Here is a 20058-nt window from a genome sequence, read left to right on the forward strand (position 1 = left end):
ATCTCCGTCTCCGAATTTATTTGCTCAAGTCGTGGCACGTCATCGCGACCGCCCTCTCTGCCAAGCTTACTCCCATGTCATACTCACGTGACTTTAGCCATTGATATGAATGGCTGCTTGTAAAGCCGCCCTCTGCCGTGGACATGATGAGCTAGTGCATTCTCGATGGTATTGCCAGAGAGTGGTTTCGAGCATGTACTATATTCCAAGGCTGCCAAATGATGGATCCCCTTCTTCCACAGATATATTCCCATGCTGAGTATTAGCTTGCAAGCTTGTCTTTGGTAGTCAGAGGTCAAGCCTGAATATGATGTGACACAACATCAGCGCTTCTTTGCATTTCCCGAGTGTGATCAATAATTGTATGCAGAGCATAGTTCCAACATGGCAGATTTTAGACAGGGATTTATGCCTGAATGTTCACAAATTGCATGCCAAATTCAGTTATCCGAGGATCGCGATCTCTTATCTTACGTGTACGTACCTACTTGCTATGTGCATATGGTTCACCATTCTCTGATAGGGTCACGAAACCGATATTAGCTCTTTTGTGACACAAAATGCTGTCTACCCTCACTTTGTCAGATCTTTCATGGGCGAATGGGTCTTGATCTTCTTGTCAAAGGAGACTCATTCCGCCCCCTCCCCCCCCATCCCAAATGGTCTTTCATGCCTATTTGTATCACGAATAGCAAGGACGGGATAATTTCAGACGATATCCTCAGATGCAAAAATCTGCTCCGCGACATAAGTACAACTGAAAGTTCGGCACCATATCCTCGAGTCAACTCCTTCGTTTACTACGATCAGGTGTGTGGGAAGATAGGCTGCATTCAGATTTTTTCTACAATAGGATACCAGACCAAATTAGTGATTTAGCATTGTGTATGTGGATAGCCACAGGGACAGTCTTCATCTGAAATCTTTTAGCTACAGGTTTTCCTATGTTGATGTTCGTGGAGGATGTTTTAATAGAATTCAACTTAATTCTGTAGCAAATCTACTAGCTATCGAGAATGCTTGACGATGTGGACCCACGTCCTGCACAAAATCTGATAAGGGGCCAAGAGGATTGCTCAGATCTTATTCAAAGGGTATCTTGAGAGCTTATTCCAAGCGGTCAGCAGACAAAGGGCGATTTCTTGAATACCTGCCGGAATTATCCAAGATCTTTGGTTATGAAAGGATCAATCAAGAACTGCCGTACCCCGAAATTGTACACGATTTCGTCTTCTAACAAACAGGCTGATCTAGGAATTTCTCATGGCGCCAATCCTAAAGAACAATTGATTGGGTTCAATTACAAGGTAAAATGCCAGAGTCGACGAGCTGGGGAGCTGAAAGTCTACTCATCATCGTGCGAATTCCTTTGTCTAAACGCAATTTGAAAACCGCATGGGCGGATTTGACACGTTTCCTCGAGAATACCATCTGCGAAAGCGTCATTGTGCAAGGACAAACGGGCGCGGGGGACGTACCAGTCCGAGTCGGACTTTTCGATCTGCTGCTTGGTAGAAAAAGGAAACAAGGTTGACTGGTACGAATATATAATGGTTCAAGACGGAGAATAGTTTAGTCCATGCCGGAGAATGATTGTTCTAATCCTCAACAACTTGACTAACGCAAGCGGGCGGTGTTCTCTCTGTTGTGCTTTTCTACAGAATTGAAAGTTTCGAGGCTCACTGATCCCTATGCTCTGATTGCATCAGAGTACACATCGAGGTTCCTAGTGGGGCTTCTAATATCATTAAATCGCTTGTCATTCGCTGCGGAGGGTTTTGACTGCCCTGAAGCTTTTAACGTACTTAAGATTTCCACCCCCACATTTTTCGGAGGCTTTAAAGATCTGCATGAATTGTCCACATATTGGGTCTGGATAAGACGAAAATGCAATACTGTAAGAGCCATCCGCCTTCACCTACGGAAGGTTCTCTAAGATACCCATTCATCATGGTACGGACGTATCAAAGAACCGATATGCTTTTAAGATTATGATTTCTAATTCCACAATCTTCGCTATATATGTATCCCGCATGTGGCCATCTTGTAGAATTCTTGTACATAAAACCACCTGATTCATATCTCTCCTTCCAATTACAGTTTTCCACCTTTGACTAACACCCTATTCGTCAATAATGAAAGCGAACCCAGTTTCGAGGATGGAACATCTAATATTACCAAAGTTGAGGATATGGAAGTAACAAGAGTCATGTCACGGAATGAAAGGACATGGCACATGGCATCAGAAGTACAAGAAATCAAAGACCGAGACGAAGCAGGTGGACAGCTTCCCAGAAAGCTAGGTGTAACCTGGCAAAACCTCACCGTTAAGGGCATCAGCAGCGACGCCACATTTAATGAAAATGTTCTCTCCCAGATGTATCCATTCCACAAGACAGCTAAAGAAAGTCCGATGAAAACGATCATCGACAACTCATCTGGCTGCGTCAAGCCAGGCGAGATGATGCTGGTCCTTGGACGGCCTGGCTCAGGTTGCACGACATTGCTCAATGTGCTCTCGAATAACCGACTAGGCTACGAAGAAATCACAGGAGATGTTAGCTTTGGCAATATGTCAGCTAAAGAAGCTAAGCAATATCGTGGCCAGATCATCATGAATAACGAAGAGGAAATCATGTTTCCCACTCTCTCAGTCGAGGATACCATCATCTTTGCCGCTCGCATGAAAACACCCTACCAATTGCCGCCTGGTATCAAGACGGCCGAGGAGTACGCCCAATTCAACAAGGATTTTCTCCTACGATCGGTGGGTATTTCTCACACTGCCTCTACAAAAGTTGGCGACGCCTTCATCAGAGGTGTTTCTGGAGGAGAAAGGAAGCGCGTGTCAATCATTGAATGCTTAACAACTCGAGCCAGTGTTTTCTGCTGGGATAACTCAACAAGAGGACTTGACGCTAGCACAGCTTTAGATTGGATCAAGGCAATTCGAGTCATGACCGACGTCTTGGGGCTCACAACTATTGTCACTCTTTACCAGGCTGGCAACGGTATCTACGATCATTTCGACAAAGTTCTTGTCCTTGACGAGGGCAAACAAATCTTTTACGGAAAACAGAATGATGCTGTTCCTTTCATGGAAAGCCTAGGATTCGCTCGGGATTCTGGTTCTAATCGGTCAGATTTTTTGACCGGTGTGACTGTACCCACCGAACGTCGCATTGCTCCTGGCTTTGAGAAATCCTTTCCACGTACAGCCAGTGAGGTCCGTACCGCGTACGAGCAATCAGAAATCAAATCTCAGATGTTGGCAGAGTGCCAAAGTTATGTGACAAGTGAAGAAGCTAAGAAAAATACATCAGTGTTCAAAGAGATGGTACGCCTTGAGAAGCACAAAGGAGTGTCCGAAACTTCTCCAGTTACTACCGACTTTATTACCCAGATTAAGGCTGCTGTCACCAGGCAGTACCAGATTATGTGGGGTGATAAGGCAACACTCATTATGAAGCAAGGCGCCACAGTCATTCAAGCATTGGTTGGTGGCTCACTCTTCTATGCCGCTCCAGAAAATTCAGCAGGCCTTTTCCTCAAGGGTGGCGCCCTATTTTTTTCGATCCTATACAACGGTCTTCTAGCTCTTTCGGAAGTCACAGATTCGTTCACAAGCAGGCCAATCTTGGCTAAGCATCGTGGTTTCGCTCTATATCACCCAGCAGCTGTTTGCCTTGCCCAGATTATTGCCGACTTTCCTATTCTAATGTTCCAGGTCACTCACTTTGGTATTGTTTTTTACTTCATGGTTGGTCTGAAAACAACAGCTGGTGCATTTTTTACCTACTTGATCGTCAATTTCATGACTGCCATGTCTATGACATCTCTCTTCCGGTTTATCGGCGCCGCTTTCCCTACCTTTGATGCTGCAACTAAAGTCTCAGGTCTTACAACGGTCGGCCTGTTCTCATATATGGGCTACATGATTACTAAGCCTGACATGCATCCGTGGTTCGTTTGGATCTACTGGATCAACCCTATGGCGTACGATTTCGAATCTCTTCTTGGAAATGAGTTTCATGGGCAACAATTGGATTGTGTTGGCCCTTATCTCATTCCAAGTGGTCCTGGATATGCACCTGGTGATGGTGGACAGTCATGCATTGGTGTCAAGGGAGCAGTCACTGGAGCCACGAGCGTCACAGGTGATGAATATCTTGCATCTATGTCCTTCAGTAATAGCCACTTATGGCGCAACTTTGGCATCGTCTGTGCATGGTGGGTATTCTTCGTTGGGCTTACGATGTTCTTCACTTCCAAATGGAAACTTCTAGGAGAAGGTGGTCGGAGTCTTCTTGTGCCTCGAGAACAACAGCAAAAGTCGAAGCATCTGTTACAACCTAAAGATGAGGAGGTACAAGCTCTTGAAAAGCCTCTACCTGAGTCTGCGTCCGCCTCTGGAACTGACACGCCTGGTGGGAGCGTCAACAAAGACCTTATCCGCAACAAGAGCATTTTTACATGGAAGAATCTAACATACACTGTCAAAACCCCTAGTGGTGGCCGAGTTCTTCTTGATAACATTCAAGGATATGTGAAACCTGCCATGCTTGGAGCTCTAATGGGCTCTTCTGGTGCGGGCAAGACAACTCTTCTTGATGTCTTGGCACAGCGCAAAACGGAAGGCACTATTCAGGGATCTGTACTAGTTGATGGTCGGCCCATCCCCATCTCATTCCAACGTTCTGCTGGTTATGTTGAACAACTAGATGTTCATGAGTCTTTGGCAACCGTTCGAGAGGCCCTTGAATTTTCAGCCCTTTTGCGCCAGTCTCGCGACACTCCTGATGAGGAAAAGCTACGATATGTGGACACGATCATCGATCTTCTTGAACTGAATGACCTTGAACATACACTTGTCGGCCGTCCTGGTGCTGGACTTTCAGTTGAACAACGAAAGCGTCTTACCATCGGTGTCGAGTTGGTAGCAAAACCAAGCATCCTTATCTTTCTCGACGAACCCACATCGGGCCTTGACGGACAATCTGCTTACAACACTGTCCGCTTCCTCCGAAAACTTGCAAGAGCTGGACAAGCTGTCTTGGTCACTATTCATCAGCCTTCGGCTCAATTGTTTGCACAGTTTGACACCCTTCTGTTACTTGCGAAAGGTGGCAAGACTGTCTACTTTGGTGATATCGGTGAAAACGCTAGCACTTTGAAGGAATACTTCGGACGCCATGGAGAGCCTTGTCCCCCAGAAGCCAATCCAGCAGAGCACATGATCGATGTTGTATCAGGGCTGGGAAATTCGGATAAAAGCCGGGATTGGAACCAAGTCTGGTTGCAATCTCCAGAACACGAGAAGCTCTCCCAGACATTGGACACCATGGTCAGCGAAGCAGCCGCAAGGCCCGTAGACGACAATGTTAATGGTTACGAATTTGCGGCTTCCATGTGGACACAAATTAAGCATGTGACACATCGCATGAATATCTCACTCTTTCGAAACACCGAATACCTGAACAACAAGTTTGCTATGCATGTCAGTCTAGCTCTTCTCAACGGCTTTTCGTTTTGGATGATCGGAGACCATCTTACAGATCTTCAGCGCAATCTTTTCACTGTTTTCAGCTTCATTTTTGTGGCGCCAGGTGTCATTGCCCAGCTTCAGCCTCTTTTTATCGATCGTCGCGACATCTACGAGGCACGGGAAAAGAAGAGTAAGATGTACCATTGGGCTCCCTTTGTCACAGGGCTTATTGTCTCGGAGTTCCCTTACTTAATTGTCTGCGCCTTATTGTACTATGTCTGTTGGTATTTCACAGCTGGTCTTCCCTCTGGAGCAAACTCCGCTGGCAGTGTGTTCTTTGTCGTGGTAAGTCTTTTCTGGCCCAGCACTCTTTTTCTACACAACTGTCGACTAACCTGAACTCAGATAATGTATGAGCTTTTATATACTGCTATCGGACAGGCGATTGCCGCTTACGCACCCAACGCTGTCTTTGCATCACTTGTCAACCCATTGGTCATTACAACTCTGGTTTCGTTCTGCGGGGTTATGGTACCATACAGTCAAATTGAACCTTTCTGGAAATACTGGTAAGCTTTATATTCATTTTGGCACTGAAAATCTTGACTTGTGCAGAATCTAACAGTCTTTCTCTGCAGGATGTACTACCTCGACCCTTACAATTATCTCATGAGCGCCCTGCTCATATTCACATCTTGGGATAAGTCTGTCCACTGCACAACCGATGAACTCGACATCTTTGATCCGTCTCCAAATCAAACATGCGGCGAGTATCTTGATATCTATCAGCGTGGCATGGGTCCAGGGATCAATATCTTGAATCCAGAAGCCACCGCTGATTGTCGTGTATGCCAATACACTCACGGTGGGGATTATCTGAAGACTCTGAATCTTGCGGAAAAATCATACGGATGGAGAAATGCCGGTATTGTTGTGGCGTTCGTCGTTGGTATCTATGCATTGGTATATTTCATGATGAAGCTCAGAACAAAGGCCACGAAGAAAGCCGAGTCTTGAAAAAGTCGTCGAAAAGTTACAGTAGTACTCCACTGGATGTCCTCTCGCTTTTCTCTACCTCTTAGATTTCTTTACCCTTTTGCCGTCGTTCCTGTTTTGTTTGGCAATTACAATTAGATTTTCTTACTTCTCGGGATCATTATTACTCAATCCCGATGTGGTTTAATTTGTTTTCTTTATCGTTAGATGGTAGATGGTTATTGGGTTATCGATTCTATGACTACATATGAGGGTTTTAATGTAGCTAGCGAGCAGCTAGCAGAGCTTATCTATAGAACTAGCTTCCTGCAAATTCAATTTAAAAAGTATTACAATACGAATATATATTCAAGCATAGGTTACTCCGGTGTATCTGCAAAGTAGTCAAAAATGTGAAACGAGGGGTCGAGTAGTAAGCTTAGGACATGATATACTAGGAAATTCAGTATCAGTACGCGTTTCCTTGAGCGAAATGCATCAAAGATAATTTCTCAGTACTTGCACATTTTAGATTGCTCTGTTATTCTTCCTGGTACTTGCGTTGACAGAACACAAATATTTGCAGGAAATGAGGTGAGAACTGGATGAGAAACTTGGTGAATAATGACGGATTAGATTACTGTCTAATCACAACAGGGCTCTAGGGAGATTTGACAGTAGGATATAGATAATTTGCGGAATGAAGATGATGGGACTGGTTTTACGGGTTGTTTGACTGTTTGACTATCATATCACTGGGGAGATGAGCTTACTCTTTTTATCATATCAACAAATATATATGTCATTTAACAATGCACTTAGAGCTACTCAGACAAAAGACTACCTAATATCTATCTCTATGCTACAATTCCACACACCTACTTCTAACCATATCCTGAGCTAATTGCCCCCAAAGAGTGAATAATATCCAGTGAAAATCACACTAGCACCTACAAACTACTTGTCTCTAATGAGTTTGTTCCTCATAATTTCTAGCAAATGAAAGTACCTGTTTGTACAACCTACTGATTGTACAATCTCAAACATAACCCAAAGAGAAATTCAAATACATAGGTTCTAAGTTTTCCGTCTTACTTCCTGAGAATCTGACTTTATAACGTCTTCTCACATCACTCACCCAATAAACATCACGGTGATCAATCCGCAGTTATGGATACTCCAAGTACCCCCCAATCACACGCTGGTATGTCATCTCCCAGACTCCCATATGTATTTCCATCCACAGATAACTAACACACCTCACCACCACAGCCGCATCCGCAGCCTCAGCCTCCAAAACCATCACACCATCACAAATCCCCCTCCCCTCTACCCCAACCCCCACCGCAATCTCAACCCCCAACCCAGCCGCCAAGGTTCCTCTCCCAGAAACGCCCATCCCAAACACACCATCCTCTCTCGAAAAACTTAAACTCGCAGCGGATATTCCTCTCCCGGAGACGCCGACGCCTGCTGCTGCAATTTCTGAGAGTAAGGTGAATGATGGATGTTCTGTTACCTCTGAGACTATCGAGGTTCTCGAGGTTTCTTCTGCAGGTATGATCGCTTCCATCCCATTTCGTTATCGTGTATAGATTCCCTACACAAAATATACTTATCTCTCAATCATAACCTTAATATCCATAAACCACAACCTCAAAACTAACCTCAACCCTCTAGTTCCCAGCGATCCCACCTCTCACCTTCTAAGCGAACCTCTCAGTAAAATTCCCAGCAAACTCACCTCCTCCTTCCTCGATCACCCCATCCCAACCCCCGAAATCTCGCCTCTAAAACTCGCTCCGAATTCTCAATCTCCATCTCGTCTCGCAGATTTCACAACTTCTTCGATTCCCCAAGCTGGATCTATGGTTTTAGAAGAAATACCTTCACTAGCGAAGAATGAGAAAAAGGAGAAGTAGAAAAGACATAACGTATTCACACAAGTATCTTCCTCCAAGCTTATCAGCAGAAAATTAGACTGGGAGGTATGAATTAGGGAAGATTTACTAGCTGGCTGGCTGGCAGTATTGCGTTACCATCTCATCTATAAATTCCTCGCTTGAGCACTTTTCACAGGAGATCTAGGATCAAATCATGGGATTAGATTTACTGAATGGCATTCGCAGAACTAGATCATCCAAATGAATCTAATATAATGCATCTGTCCTTGGCCAAGTTTTAAACATCATGTATGCGTGAGTGAAATGGTTCAGTTGAAGTGATGGGAATGTAACCTTACCTCTGTATACTACTACTTTCATCCATTTTTCCTTCAACTCGCAAATCATGATGTCCTACACGTAATACGTATAAAATCTCATACTATACTCTATTATACACTATAAGATATATTAATCCCAGGGATTGATAGAAATTATTACACTTTTGATAGTCACTTCAATTTTGTCACTAAATTCAGTATTGCATTTAACACATCAAGCTGTAAAATGAAGAACATGGATGTAGAGTTATTTTGTAGATGTAGGTAATTGTGGTGCATTCTTTGTATAACCGCCAGGCCTATCTTTGTGACGCTCCTTTCTGATCATCACCAGAAATCTCCGCGGACAAGCGAGGAATACCATTTATGTAGAGCAAATTAATGACGAGGATTCCATCCAGATAGATGATCTTAGATGGCGTCTGTCTCGAACTTGCGAGTTGCAAAAGTGCCATCCTTTTCTTCAACCAACAATTTCTTCTTCAAGGATTCCTTGATGAGATCATTCTCACAGATCAAGAATCTGACGATGCCCTGGAGATTTGAAAGAGAGGTTTTTTGATGATATCGATATGTTTTGCAAATTCTAGCTGATTTCCATGTATCATTTCCAGACCACAGTGCTTCCAGAACCACTGTATGACGACGAGGTTCTTCTCAAGAAGCTCTATGATGATTCTTTGAGCTTCGCAAGCTGAAAGTCTGTCAAAGGCTTGGATTAAAGCTTCTTGTTCCATTGTTTCTCTCTCTTGAATACCGTTAAGACCGCTTTGGATATGCTTGAAAGTGACCTTTCCGTCCTTGATAAGGTTCGCAATGTTTATACCAAGCTGCCATGGAGATTGACCGGCTGTTGAACGATCCATCAGTTGTCAAAATTCGAAACTCAAGAGAAATGATACTGACCAAGATTGAGATTGGCATGACCAGCTTCAAGATCAGTGCATGGCGAGCCAGATTCGGGTTCAGCGCCATTGCAAAATAGACTTGGCATATTTGACGCTCCTTGTTCAGATGGTAAAGAAGACCAAAATTTACCATTAGCAACTACTTTCAACTAGATCTCTTCAGAGTACATGCCATTTTGACACCACTCTTCAAAAGGATGTCATGAAAAAATTAGGGTTGAAACGAGCTGAAAATGCGGTGGTATTACTGGGCTCAATGGCGAAAGGTGGGCTAGACCAAGTTGGAACAAATTTTACCTTTGACACTCACCTTCAGAATACTGCATTTTTGTTCATAGATATTCATACTACATACCTGAGGAGATATGTAGGTGCTCTTAGTTATGTGTTTATATCAAGACGAACAGTAGATAAAGTCACATCGTAAGTCATAATGTGTCGAAGAGCAAAAAGCTATCAGTTTGGTCTGGCTGGATGAGATTGTCAATTTGGGATCTAATCTAGTTATCGACTAGTTAAATTTGAGTACCACAGCACAAAACGGTTTATCAACATAATGACTAGTGTCAGATCTGCATTCTCCTACCCCTTCATCAAATCTTCTCTCAAACCTCCCCATCCCATCCTCAACTCCTCCACACGCTTCGCGATATCCCCATCCAGAAACCTCCTCACCTCCCACCTCCCATCCTCCACCTTTCGCAACAACAGACCCGTCAACAATTCCCTCACAATCCTATTCCCTACCACCAACTCCTCCACCACATCTCTCCACCTATACTCCACGACCTTCCCCTCTCTCCTCATCATCTCCTCTGCACCATCTAGCAAATTCTGCACCCACAATCTGACCCAGCGATTCCAACTCAGGAAGATTCCGATTTCCTTGACTTCATATGAGGAGCATGTATCAATTGTTTTCAAAATGAGATATTGTCTCGTTGATTCTTCTCCCGTGGCAATACCGATGTTGTTGCTATCCGGATTTGGGATACCGCTTGCGCGCTCGTTGATCTGAGAAAGGATCTTGTTGTGGGTTTCTTGGTAGAGGAAGTATTCTTCGTCTTTTTGACGGGTGGTGAGGAGGGTTGGGGGAGAGGGAGTGGAGGATCGTGCTCTCCTCGGTGAAGGGGGTTGAGATCCAGATGGTGAGATGGAGGAGGATGAGGACCAGGATGATGATGGTCTGGTTCTTGGGGGAGATGGAGCTACTTGCTCATTCTGATGATCGGAGTGTATGGTAATAGAGTTTACAGGAGCGCTAACGGCCAAACCATTCGTGTTATTCTGCATTGTGAAGTGCTTTGGATGTATGTTACTAACATGCGCAAATCTTGATATAGTGGAATAATTAGACGCGGATCTTGTTGGATGCGGCTGGAATGAACCAAGTAGTGGTTTCTTGAAGTTTGATACAGAGAAGGATTGTGAAGATATATTTAAAGACTTTGAAGTGGGAGATTAGCAAAACAATACTATGTTAATACAGCCAACTCAAGTCTTGTTGCTGCACTAATGTATGGGATCCAGAAGAATGATACCACCGTAAACACTCATTTACAGTGAGGTTCAAACACTGCTAATGCGTTCGACGTCAAGAGCGATATGACTTTATACCTCCACCCTCAAAAGCCAGGAGTTCGCACAAATGGTGATACATTTGCTCGGATTTATGGTGTCGAACGGAAGACTGCCAACAAATTTCGATTTTTGAGTTCTGTCTTCGAAATTCGGCGAACAAATATGCTTTGGCAAAAGTTATCAATATGGATGTCATCGAAGAGCTATGCCGTCAGCTACAATTTCTTCATCCAAAGTACGCCGAAGCTAAAACCTACAACACAGATCTAGCAAAGAAGATAGCACTCACAAAGCCAATAAATGGCATCAGTAAGAAGATTCGGGCTTGCAAGACGGAGTTTGACATCGCAGCCAGAACAGATTCTGCAACTAGAGAAGAGATAATTACTCCTGTAAATTTGGCAGCACATAGTGCGGACGTGATTATAAACGCTCATCTGGTCGTTGAATATGACCCTAAGCCTGGATCCTCTTCCCGTACTGCAGAAATGAACCATAGCCGATATCCTGGATTTGGAGAACAATACCTATTGAATCATATTATCCCGCCAGAATATATGGTCGAGTTCTCGCTACCCAGCATGGATGAAAAATCAGTATTCTGGCACTTCATCGACTGTTGGTTTCACTTGGTGGCTGTGAAGTGTAAGTGCTTAATTCTTTGCATGGTCATGTCTGATTAGAAACTAGCTACGTAGATGGGAAACTATAAATGTGCGTGCGTGGAACACTAGCGCCAATCGCTTGCTTTTTTATGCCGAGGAAGAGATTGTGTAGAAAGGCGGTCAACTTTTAAATCATCTTTCTGAAATAGAAGTGAACAGCGCAATACTATGCACCGTAGCAGGGATTGTAACACACTTCATACTCCATATTTAATCTCAACTGCGAATGCTAGAAAGTCCTGGAATGCGAATAATATGCAGCTGTGCGGCCCGATCCTTATTGACTCATGGAGTGACAGCGAGAGATCATGATTGACTAACCTACGGAGCAGCGTTGTAATCACGCCCAGCTAAAACTCTCAATGTCTTGGCTCCGGCTGTTTGCTTCCTTTGGATTACATCCCTCATGGAATAGATTTGACTTTTTAATACTTTACAGAAAGGAAAAAGTTGCGGACACATAGCTGTGTATGAAGAGCACAAAATTGTAGAAATTGCCAACGAATAGAATTGTAGAGTGTACAGAATTAACTAAATTGGGCAAACTCGTTTGCTTACCAGGGTCTAACCCGATGTGTCCACCCCTTTGCTTCACAGATCATGTAAGACCTACGCCCCGGAATGATCATCTCAGTTAGATGCATGGATTATTTTGGTATTAGACTGGGAAAATACTAATGGACACTAATTTACCTTGTCCGTTCAAAATGAGCTGACATATTCCTGTTTGCAGATGGTTTCATCCTAGTTCGCTGCGTAGTGTCGCATCATACCCCTGACAATTAATGGTGCTTTCCTCGCTTAATATTAGTTGCCTCTCAGTACAGCACATACCAACAGTTGGTGTACGGCCTGATGCAACACCAGCCCTCGAAATTCTTAGCTCTGAAGCCTGTTGGTGAGTTCACTGTCATTCCTTTTGTATTGCTAGTTAAGAGGAAGTATTTAAATAATATCACGAACTATGAAGATTCATCCAAAAGATGCCTAATGCGATGTCGCTTGCTTTCAAAAATCACTGCAGTTTCAGAATTACGTTGATAGCTGTGAGCTACGTGCTGGGAAAGGGACCAAGACCTAACTGTCCTTTCTTTTGGCTAGATAACATACCATACCTCCAGATTATACTGGAGGTATGATCATGGTGAGTTGCTGACGTGAAGACAGCATGAGAGAACATAAGACTGATAATGATAGAAGTTTTTTTGGCTCAAATAAATTGCTTTCAAGGTCTGTAATTTTCAATATCTAGACCTACTCAAAATTCTGGTACCCTCTCTGGAAGAAAATTCACCAACAGTTCACTTAAGTCGGTTCTCTTCTGGTACGACTAAGACTTCACGATATCTCATTTTTCCTTCCTTTAATACTCCGAAAGCTTCAACAATACCATCACGGTCCATCAAAAACTTGTGTACTTTTGGCTTTACGCCTTTAGCGGCAGCAAAATCCAGCATGCGCTTGTGCACATTTGTAGGTGCTAACACACTTCCTTGAATCGTGATACCATTTAACAATAGTGGCATATTGGGTAGTGCGAGATTTCCAGGCCCAATAGGGAGTGCAAAGATCTTAGCTTTGGGAGCCAAGAAAGGGAGGTAGATACCCCAGTTTGGTAGGGCGGGAGCAGTCACAATGAGGACGTCAAGAGCGCCACCGAGGCTGGCCTCTTTGGTATTTAAATCATTGTAATAAGCGCTAGCGCCAAAAGCTAGAGCATCAGATTCTTTGGATTGAGTGCTGGAGAAGGCAATGACTTCATTGCCCATTTTCGATGCAAACTAAAGAAGAGAAAATCAGTATGGGATAAAGAGGGGATATCTGATCATCTTACTTGAATAGCTAGATGGCCGAGTCCACCAACACCGATGACACCTATGCGATCAGTTGGTTTCACGTCGTAGGTGTCGAGCACATTGAAGACCGTAGCTCCAGCACACTAATCGCCACATTAAATGAGCGAAATTGAAGAAACGAAGAAGCTTTATTTTGCAAAATGAGACCTAAGGGGTAGATTACGGAGTTCTGACATACCATTAAGGGTGCTACTTCTTCATCGGAAAGCTCTTTAGGAATCAGAAACAGTCGGCTCTCCTTCTTGACAATGCCGTAAGCCAGACTACCCTGATCAAGGTCTGAGCGGCCGTACATCTTTCGCTCCGGGCAGAACACGTCAGTTCCGCACTCGCATTGCTTGCATTTGCACAGGTATCTTGTAAAAATCCCCATCCTACGCGAACGCCTTTTGTGAGACTTTGGACTTCCGGGCCAGTTGCAACGACGACACCAACACCTTCGTGTCCAAGAGTCATCTGGAGCATTCAGTTAGCGTATTCTATGAAGATAGGATACGACAAGCCTTACATCATTGTGCTTGAACAGCAAATCACCACCGCAAAGACCGGACGCAGAAACAGAGATCAAGACTTGATCACCACTCAAAGCTGGACGTTTTGAATCGGACTCGATGATATCCCCAGCTTTAGAACCTTTGAACACATTAAAAACTATGCTGTCATGAGGAGACATGGTATGGTATGGTTTGGAAGTGCGATGTCTCGTAGATCGAAAAGTCAGCTTGAGAGAGAAAACGGGAAGGGAGTTGCCGAGTTGAATTTCACTCTTGGATAAGCAGCCTGCCAGAAAGAGAGGATGGATTGTTAAAGCTCGAGATTATTCGGATTACTGCGGGGTAAATGAGTTTCTGTCGGGGCCTCGTTACTTCATCGAGCTTTCCAAGCTTTGCCTGATTATAATTTTAACTCCACAGCCCAATTTTCAGCCCACTGACAACACATTTTTCGGACAATGGAGTCTCAAGGTTGTCACTCTGTTGGCTGCTCACTAGATTCCAACAGTGGGTGCACAGACTCATATTGAAGTCCCCGAACCACTGAGTGAACAGGAATATTCCCTAAACAAACTAGTACTCATTGCCTAGGTATCTACGCATCTGATTTAAACGGAATTCCACAATTAACCGAATCCCCCTGTAAAGATCTTCTACTCCGTAATATCCGACGGTCACCTGACAAGAGCTCGCTGCCGCCGGCACAAAGCCGCTTCGTAAGCCATTCAGCAAATCAATATGGCGTCAGCTGATGAGTACCGTGATAATAAAAATCTTGTAACATTTGATAACAAAGGTGGAAATTTCTAGTGAAATGAACTTATAGCAATAATCACCTAGATGTATGAACAGCGTGGATGTTGTCCCCTGGACTTTCTCTTTTGAATTCTCTTCCCATATTTATGAAATATGAATTTATTGTGATGATAAGCAAGAGATGTGCCAATTTCCGTTCCTCTATACTCACAGGAAAGGAGTCATTGCCAGAGAAAGTAGAGCAAGCAATGTAGTTGCCCATTGATATCCTGGCTTGTTAAACACTATGGGCCGCTTGTCAGTCAGGGAGCAATAGAAGAAACCGGAAACCTGCTTACTTTGATTCTCAAACAATGGGAAAGCAGCCGCAAAAGAGCTTCTAGCGAAACTATTTGCGGCGAGAGCACTTGCAGCATACAAAGGACTGTGAACAGAGTTAGCATCCGAATTCGCAAATATTGGCTATGAGTCGGTGCTTCATGGGTATAATTTTGCTGGAGAAATATCGATGTGAGAACATTGAGTCCAGTGGAAGGCATCTCGATAGTTTATATCACCAAGTAAAACAGGGTTGTAACTTACTCCGCATCCACCAGGAATGCGAAAACACCAGAGAACACGAGAGTCATTCCCATACCAAATATGCTCGATCCAATGATTGGGACGATCCAGTGGGATTGAGGAGAACCTACGAGCTGTTAAAATTCATGGTGACTCCAGGTTTACTGCGTCCATCCGGGCCAAAACAGCCCAACCGCTACCAGAGGACCTCCTAGAATGGCACTTGAAAATGTTAGCTGCCCTTCATCATATCAAACTGGTCGATACATCTTTCTGATGATTCTAATCACAATTCGAAGCATTTGAAGACACATAGTGCGGTCTAATGGAATTTGAGATGAGTTCAAGTCAGGGCAATAGGCTTACGGTGGTAATCAGAATTCAGGCTCTGACACCGGTAGGGTACCATCTCCTGCATTGCTATTCCTTTCCACTAGACGGGAATAATGATCCTGCCACAACAGAGTTGAAGCCATTGCTATCATCATTTCTACGCCAATTCCAAGGAAAGATAGTCCCACTTCATGCAGGTAAAAGTCGTGATTTCTCTTGAAAACAAGACCGAAAGCACTAAGAAGAGATAAAAAATGCCCAGAAGCTTGGAGTGTTAACTAATATTCACAATTCATACTCTATATCGCTTATCAAAGCCGAGTATACACACAGATTAAGACGTATTGGCTCCAACACCAGAAGCACAAAGGGACGATAGGATGATCTCAAGATAGTCTATTCCTGCGTCAGCTTATACCTTTCGGATAGTTTGATCATTCAGGATTTGCTCGCTACCAAGATAGATTTGTTCAATTTTTCAATCTGGGCATGCCACCGCTCATCTCCTGTCTCACGACGAAGACTTCGTGCCTTTTTTCGCAACAGCACAGGATGATGTATCTCAGGGACGATTATTGATACCAATAGTAATTGAACACCACTTCATATCAAGAGAGTTCAAAAAAACCATTGCCTGTGTTAATTAGATCCAGTTTCCTCCACAGCGTAGTAAATCACTTACTAAATATTTAATTTTTGTTTTTCAATTTTTGTTTTTCAATTGTCCAAATACACATTCACCAACTACACACACAAAAAAAAGGGAGATATCTCTAAATATTTCACAAAAACAAAGATCAATACACAGAACAAAATTAACAAACACATCTATCTATCTATCTATAAACCTAAAGAACAAACATCTAATACCCAAAACCCACCTAGATCTACCAATCCTATCCAAATTAAAGAAAATCAAGAAAAAAATAGAAGAATTAAGCGACGCCCGCCTCCCCCCTCCCCTCCACAAAACAAAACAAAACAAACTATAAAGACCAAGACCAAGACCAAACTCAAACTCAAATCCATCTCTACCAACCACCACCTATTACCTACCAGAATACGTCACCCAACAAACAAAAAGAACCACCAAATACGTCATCTAACCCTAAGAGAGCATCCCCATCCCATCACCCCACTTTCAACCTTCTAGAAGCACGCAATTAAGCAAGCGAGCAAGCAAGCAAGCCGTTCCTGATTCCGCGCGCGGCTAGAATCGTCGATCATTTTTATCCACGTATCCACACATCGAACTGTTCCATGCTATGCCATGCTGTCCCATTACAATTCAATGCAATCTAGCATATTCCATCTGATCAAAAAAATCCCCTTCTTTTCCTCTTCCCCTCCCCATCGCCACTCCTCATCGCTACCCTCCACACACTCACTGACCCAACCAAACTCAATCAAATCCCTACCCAAAATCCCTTCCCGAACATCCATCCACCCACCCAGCCTTCCAACCTTTCAACCTTCCAGAAGTCTCACAGAACCACAAAACCACAAAACCACAAAACCACAAAAACCACAAAATCCCAACATCCCAGAATCCCCATCCACGAATGAACGAACAAACAATCATACGATCTCATCATACCTCATGTCACCTCCCTCACCTCCCCCCCTCAACTCAGGTCCCTACCCCTCCCCCACCCAACCCCTACTCACCCCCCATACCCTTCCCGATCTCCCTCGTCCCTCATCAAGTACCGACGATCGCGCACCAAACATCCAAACCTCTTTTACAAGTAAGAAGGGTCTTTCTCTCCTTCTTTCCTTCACGATTCTTACCTGCATGCACGCATGTATGCATACAACCCGATATAAGATTGAACCCCTACCCTACCCCAAATGGACCCCTAAAACCCCCAGATATCTATCTAGTATCTACCAATAAGATTCCCTGAGTCTGTTCTTGTAATCTCCATACATTTACATTAACTAAGTAAGGAAGTAGAAGTGGGTTTGTTGCGGTGACGAGTAATACAATGCGATACAAGAATATGAAAATTGAAAATTGGATTGAATCAAGACTCCAATCTATTCTCCAGAAGGAGACTACATGGGGCTAAACTACCCACTCACCCACCTGTCCAGATGGAGCATCTTCGGGATATCCGGGATTATTTCTAATTATCAATATCAAAGTGGTAAATATGATGAAACATGATACAAATATGTATGTAAGAGAATGAAAAATATTTAAATTTACAATTAGTTACAGTTACAGTTACAATCGCATAAGTAAATTAGCATAAATTCAAACATCCCCGAGAAGGAACATATGTATGCAATCCACTCCTCCGCGAAATGAAGGAATCGCGTGTAGGATGAGGCGGGGAAGATGATCCATCGCCGTTTTCTACTCAACCAATTACGACGCGGGGATGAAATTGAGCCAATGAGACGGATGTGACGTGAGGGAACTACCTAGGTCTAACATGTGATTTTCATGTATATATACGGGTTGGAGATGAACATTTAGTAATTAACTGCGACGTGAAATATAAAAAAATATAAATGTAAAACACTAGATGAGATGAGATGATGAGGGAACGGGAAATTGATTCGGACAATTGATTCGGGGATAAAGAGTTGGGTACTGCCGATGGGGATGATTATGAAGATGAGGATGAGGTGAGAATGTAATTGAGTACTACTCATAGGTGTTTATTTAGTCCGAATTTCTAGGCCCGAAACGATAAAGGCCGAGCGCGAAGTGTGTTTGTAGGGCCGAGGAAAAATCCATATCTATCGGAGATGAATGAATAATCACAGGACGAAATACACCTAGGAGGTATATGCATATGTAATTTGAGTTACTGAGACAACGAGAATGTAAGGCGAGAAGTACCTACTCATGTGACATCCATCACATGTCATGAAACTCATCATGATCTACCAGGTACTCTACCCTACCCCTCTTCTCAAAACCATCAATCAATGCATCAAAAAGGGGGAAACCTTCTTCCCACCGCCTCGCGCTCCTCATCAAGAAATGCGGTATTGATCGGTCTTCACTCGAAGCCCCCAGAATCAACTATCTGGCCCCTACTATAGCACCCAAAATCGAATGATGTATACATTCTCATCACAAACCCCTCGAATCCCACCTCCCGTCCGAACTGCAAACCGAAGATCGCCTTACCAACCATCCAAGCGAGATCAAGCACCTTATTTAGGTACTTACTGCGAAGCCGAACCTGAAAATCATGACACATTTCAATCCCAATCTGTACCCGTGAAGCGTACCTGAAATCTTCACATACCACACGCACAATGATTTCTGCAGCGGAAAATTATCTAGTTATCTACCAGTCAGGTACCAAAAAAACACGTGTTGCTTGTTTCTGGTAGGTGTGAGTGAATACATCCATACATCTCTTAGTATGCGCGGAGACGATATGCATCTAGAGGATGATACATAGGTACGAACACGCATTTGAAAACCAAAAACAACGACGGGCGTTGAAGAATACCAATTAGGTATTGCGATGTCATTTATCGGTCTGTCTTGCATTTGGTATTGTGCATTATTTTCTCTCCCTTATGAGCCAAGCATCGTAATGAGAAGGTTGTACCAAGTTTGTTATTTTGAGCGGTCTGGATTTAGGTCGGTTAGTCCTCCTGCAGGCTTGGGCGTGAGCGGGTCGCATGGAAAATTGTATGGAGGGCGTATACTCCTTAGGTAGGTAGAGGTAAAATTGATAGATGGTATCGTAAGCGCCCAATTAACATCCTTTACCCTAACCTTCCATTCGGCATTCACGCCGATATGGAGCCTATTCTCAGCCCTCTTTGACCATTCCCTTCCAAGCAAACTCTAATAAAGCTAAAAGACTCACATCAATCAATATTCATTCACCATCACCAAGTCAAAGTCAGCAAGCGCCATAACGGAAATCAAGACATCCCAAAGCCCGTAAGGCCGTCCGTCCATGGTCCATCTGCTCTCGATAGCATCGACCAACCCAAAACCCCACCTCGCACACACTCTCAGCCGGCGACCCCGAAACCCTATTCTTCCCTCTCATCCTTCCCTTCTATTCTTCCTTCCCACGAGTCCCACGACCCGGTCCACTCTAACCCAGCCCAGGCAGCCCAAGCACACATCGCCACTCGGGATATTTTCCATCGAATGATCACTGTGACACCGACCGAGTAACGAACCAAACAGGGATGCGGCAAATTAAACCCCATAAAGTAATACGCTAGAAGGC

The 20058-nt window shown here is 43.7% G+C and overlaps 6 protein-coding genes across 6 annotated transcripts; 3 read left to right on the forward strand and 3 right to left on the reverse strand.

Annotated features, from left to right (window-relative positions):
• Positions 1 to 1950: 1950 nt before the first annotated feature.
• EAE97_006935 (uncharacterized protein) lies at positions 1951 to 6502 on the forward strand (the record flags this gene model as incomplete). Its single annotated transcript, XM_038877448.1, has 4 exons — positions 1951 to 1961; positions 2101 to 5830; positions 5891 to 6054; positions 6124 to 6502. The coding sequence occupies 4 exons, from the start codon at positions 1951 to 1953 to the stop codon at positions 6500 to 6502; spliced, it is 4284 nt and encodes a 1427-aa protein (XP_038731638.1).
• A 1128-nt stretch (positions 6503 to 7630) lies between these two features.
• On the forward strand, positions 7631 to 8382 carry EAE97_006936 (uncharacterized protein; the record flags this gene model as incomplete). Its single annotated transcript, XM_038877449.1, has 3 exons — positions 7631 to 7664; positions 7733 to 8017; positions 8141 to 8382. 3 exons carry the CDS (start codon positions 7631 to 7633, stop codon positions 8380 to 8382), a joined length of 561 nt encoding a protein of 186 aa, XP_038731639.1.
• A 713-nt stretch (positions 8383 to 9095) lies between these two features.
• Positions 9096 to 9678, reverse strand: EAE97_006937 (uncharacterized protein; the record flags this gene model as incomplete). Its single annotated transcript, XM_038877450.1, has 3 exons — positions 9096 to 9218; positions 9329 to 9534; positions 9591 to 9678. The coding sequence occupies 3 exons, from the start codon at positions 9676 to 9678 to the stop codon at positions 9096 to 9098; spliced, it is 417 nt and encodes a 138-aa protein (XP_038731640.1).
• A 496-nt stretch (positions 9679 to 10174) lies between these two features.
• EAE97_006938 (uncharacterized protein) lies at positions 10175 to 10885 on the reverse strand (the record flags this gene model as incomplete). The annotated part of the gene is made up of 1 exon (XM_038877451.1): positions 10175 to 10885. One exon carries the CDS (start codon positions 10883 to 10885, stop codon positions 10175 to 10177), a length of 711 nt encoding a protein of 236 aa, XP_038731641.1.
• A 473-nt stretch (positions 10886 to 11358) lies between these two features.
• EAE97_006939 (uncharacterized protein) lies at positions 11359 to 11871 on the forward strand (the record flags this gene model as incomplete). Its single annotated transcript, XM_038877452.1, has 2 exons — positions 11359 to 11818; positions 11864 to 11871. 2 exons carry the CDS (start codon positions 11359 to 11361, stop codon positions 11869 to 11871), a joined length of 468 nt encoding a protein of 155 aa, XP_038731642.1.
• A 1110-nt stretch (positions 11872 to 12981) lies between these two features.
• On the reverse strand, positions 12982 to 14829 carry EAE97_006940 (uncharacterized protein). The gene is given in 5 exon segments (XM_038877453.1): positions 12982 to 13619; positions 13673 to 13777; positions 13873 to 13973; positions 13988 to 14150; positions 14203 to 14829. The coding sequence occupies 5 exon segments, from the start codon at positions 14365 to 14367 to the stop codon at positions 13140 to 13142; spliced, it is 1014 nt and encodes a 337-aa protein (XP_038731643.1). The 5' UTR covers positions 14368 to 14829; the 3' UTR covers positions 12982 to 13139.
• Positions 14830 to 20058: the final 5229 nt, after the last annotated feature.

The sequence above is a fragment of the Botrytis byssoidea genome (genome assembly GCF_014898295.1).
Source record: "Botrytis byssoidea strain MUCL 94 chromosome Unknown BBYS_013, whole genome shotgun sequence".
NCBI classification, from domain to species: Eukaryota; Fungi; Ascomycota; class Leotiomycetes; order Helotiales; family Sclerotiniaceae; genus Botrytis; species Botrytis byssoidea.

Excerpts from the sequence above, each read along its gene's own strand:
- EAE97_006940 (XM_038877453.1), bottom strand. The coding sequence starts at position 14,367 with ATGTCTCCTCATGACAGCATAGTTTTTAATGTGTTCAAAGGTTCTAAA. Across the intron at positions 13,778-13,872 it reads AAGAAGTAGCACCCTTAATG|TGTGCTGGAGCTACGGTCTT; the intron begins GTATGTCAGAAC and ends TGTGGCGATTAG. Across the intron at positions 13,620-13,672 it reads TCGGCCATCTAGCTATTCAA|TTTGCATCGAAAATGGGCAA; the intron begins GTAAGATGATCA and ends TCTCTTCTTTAG.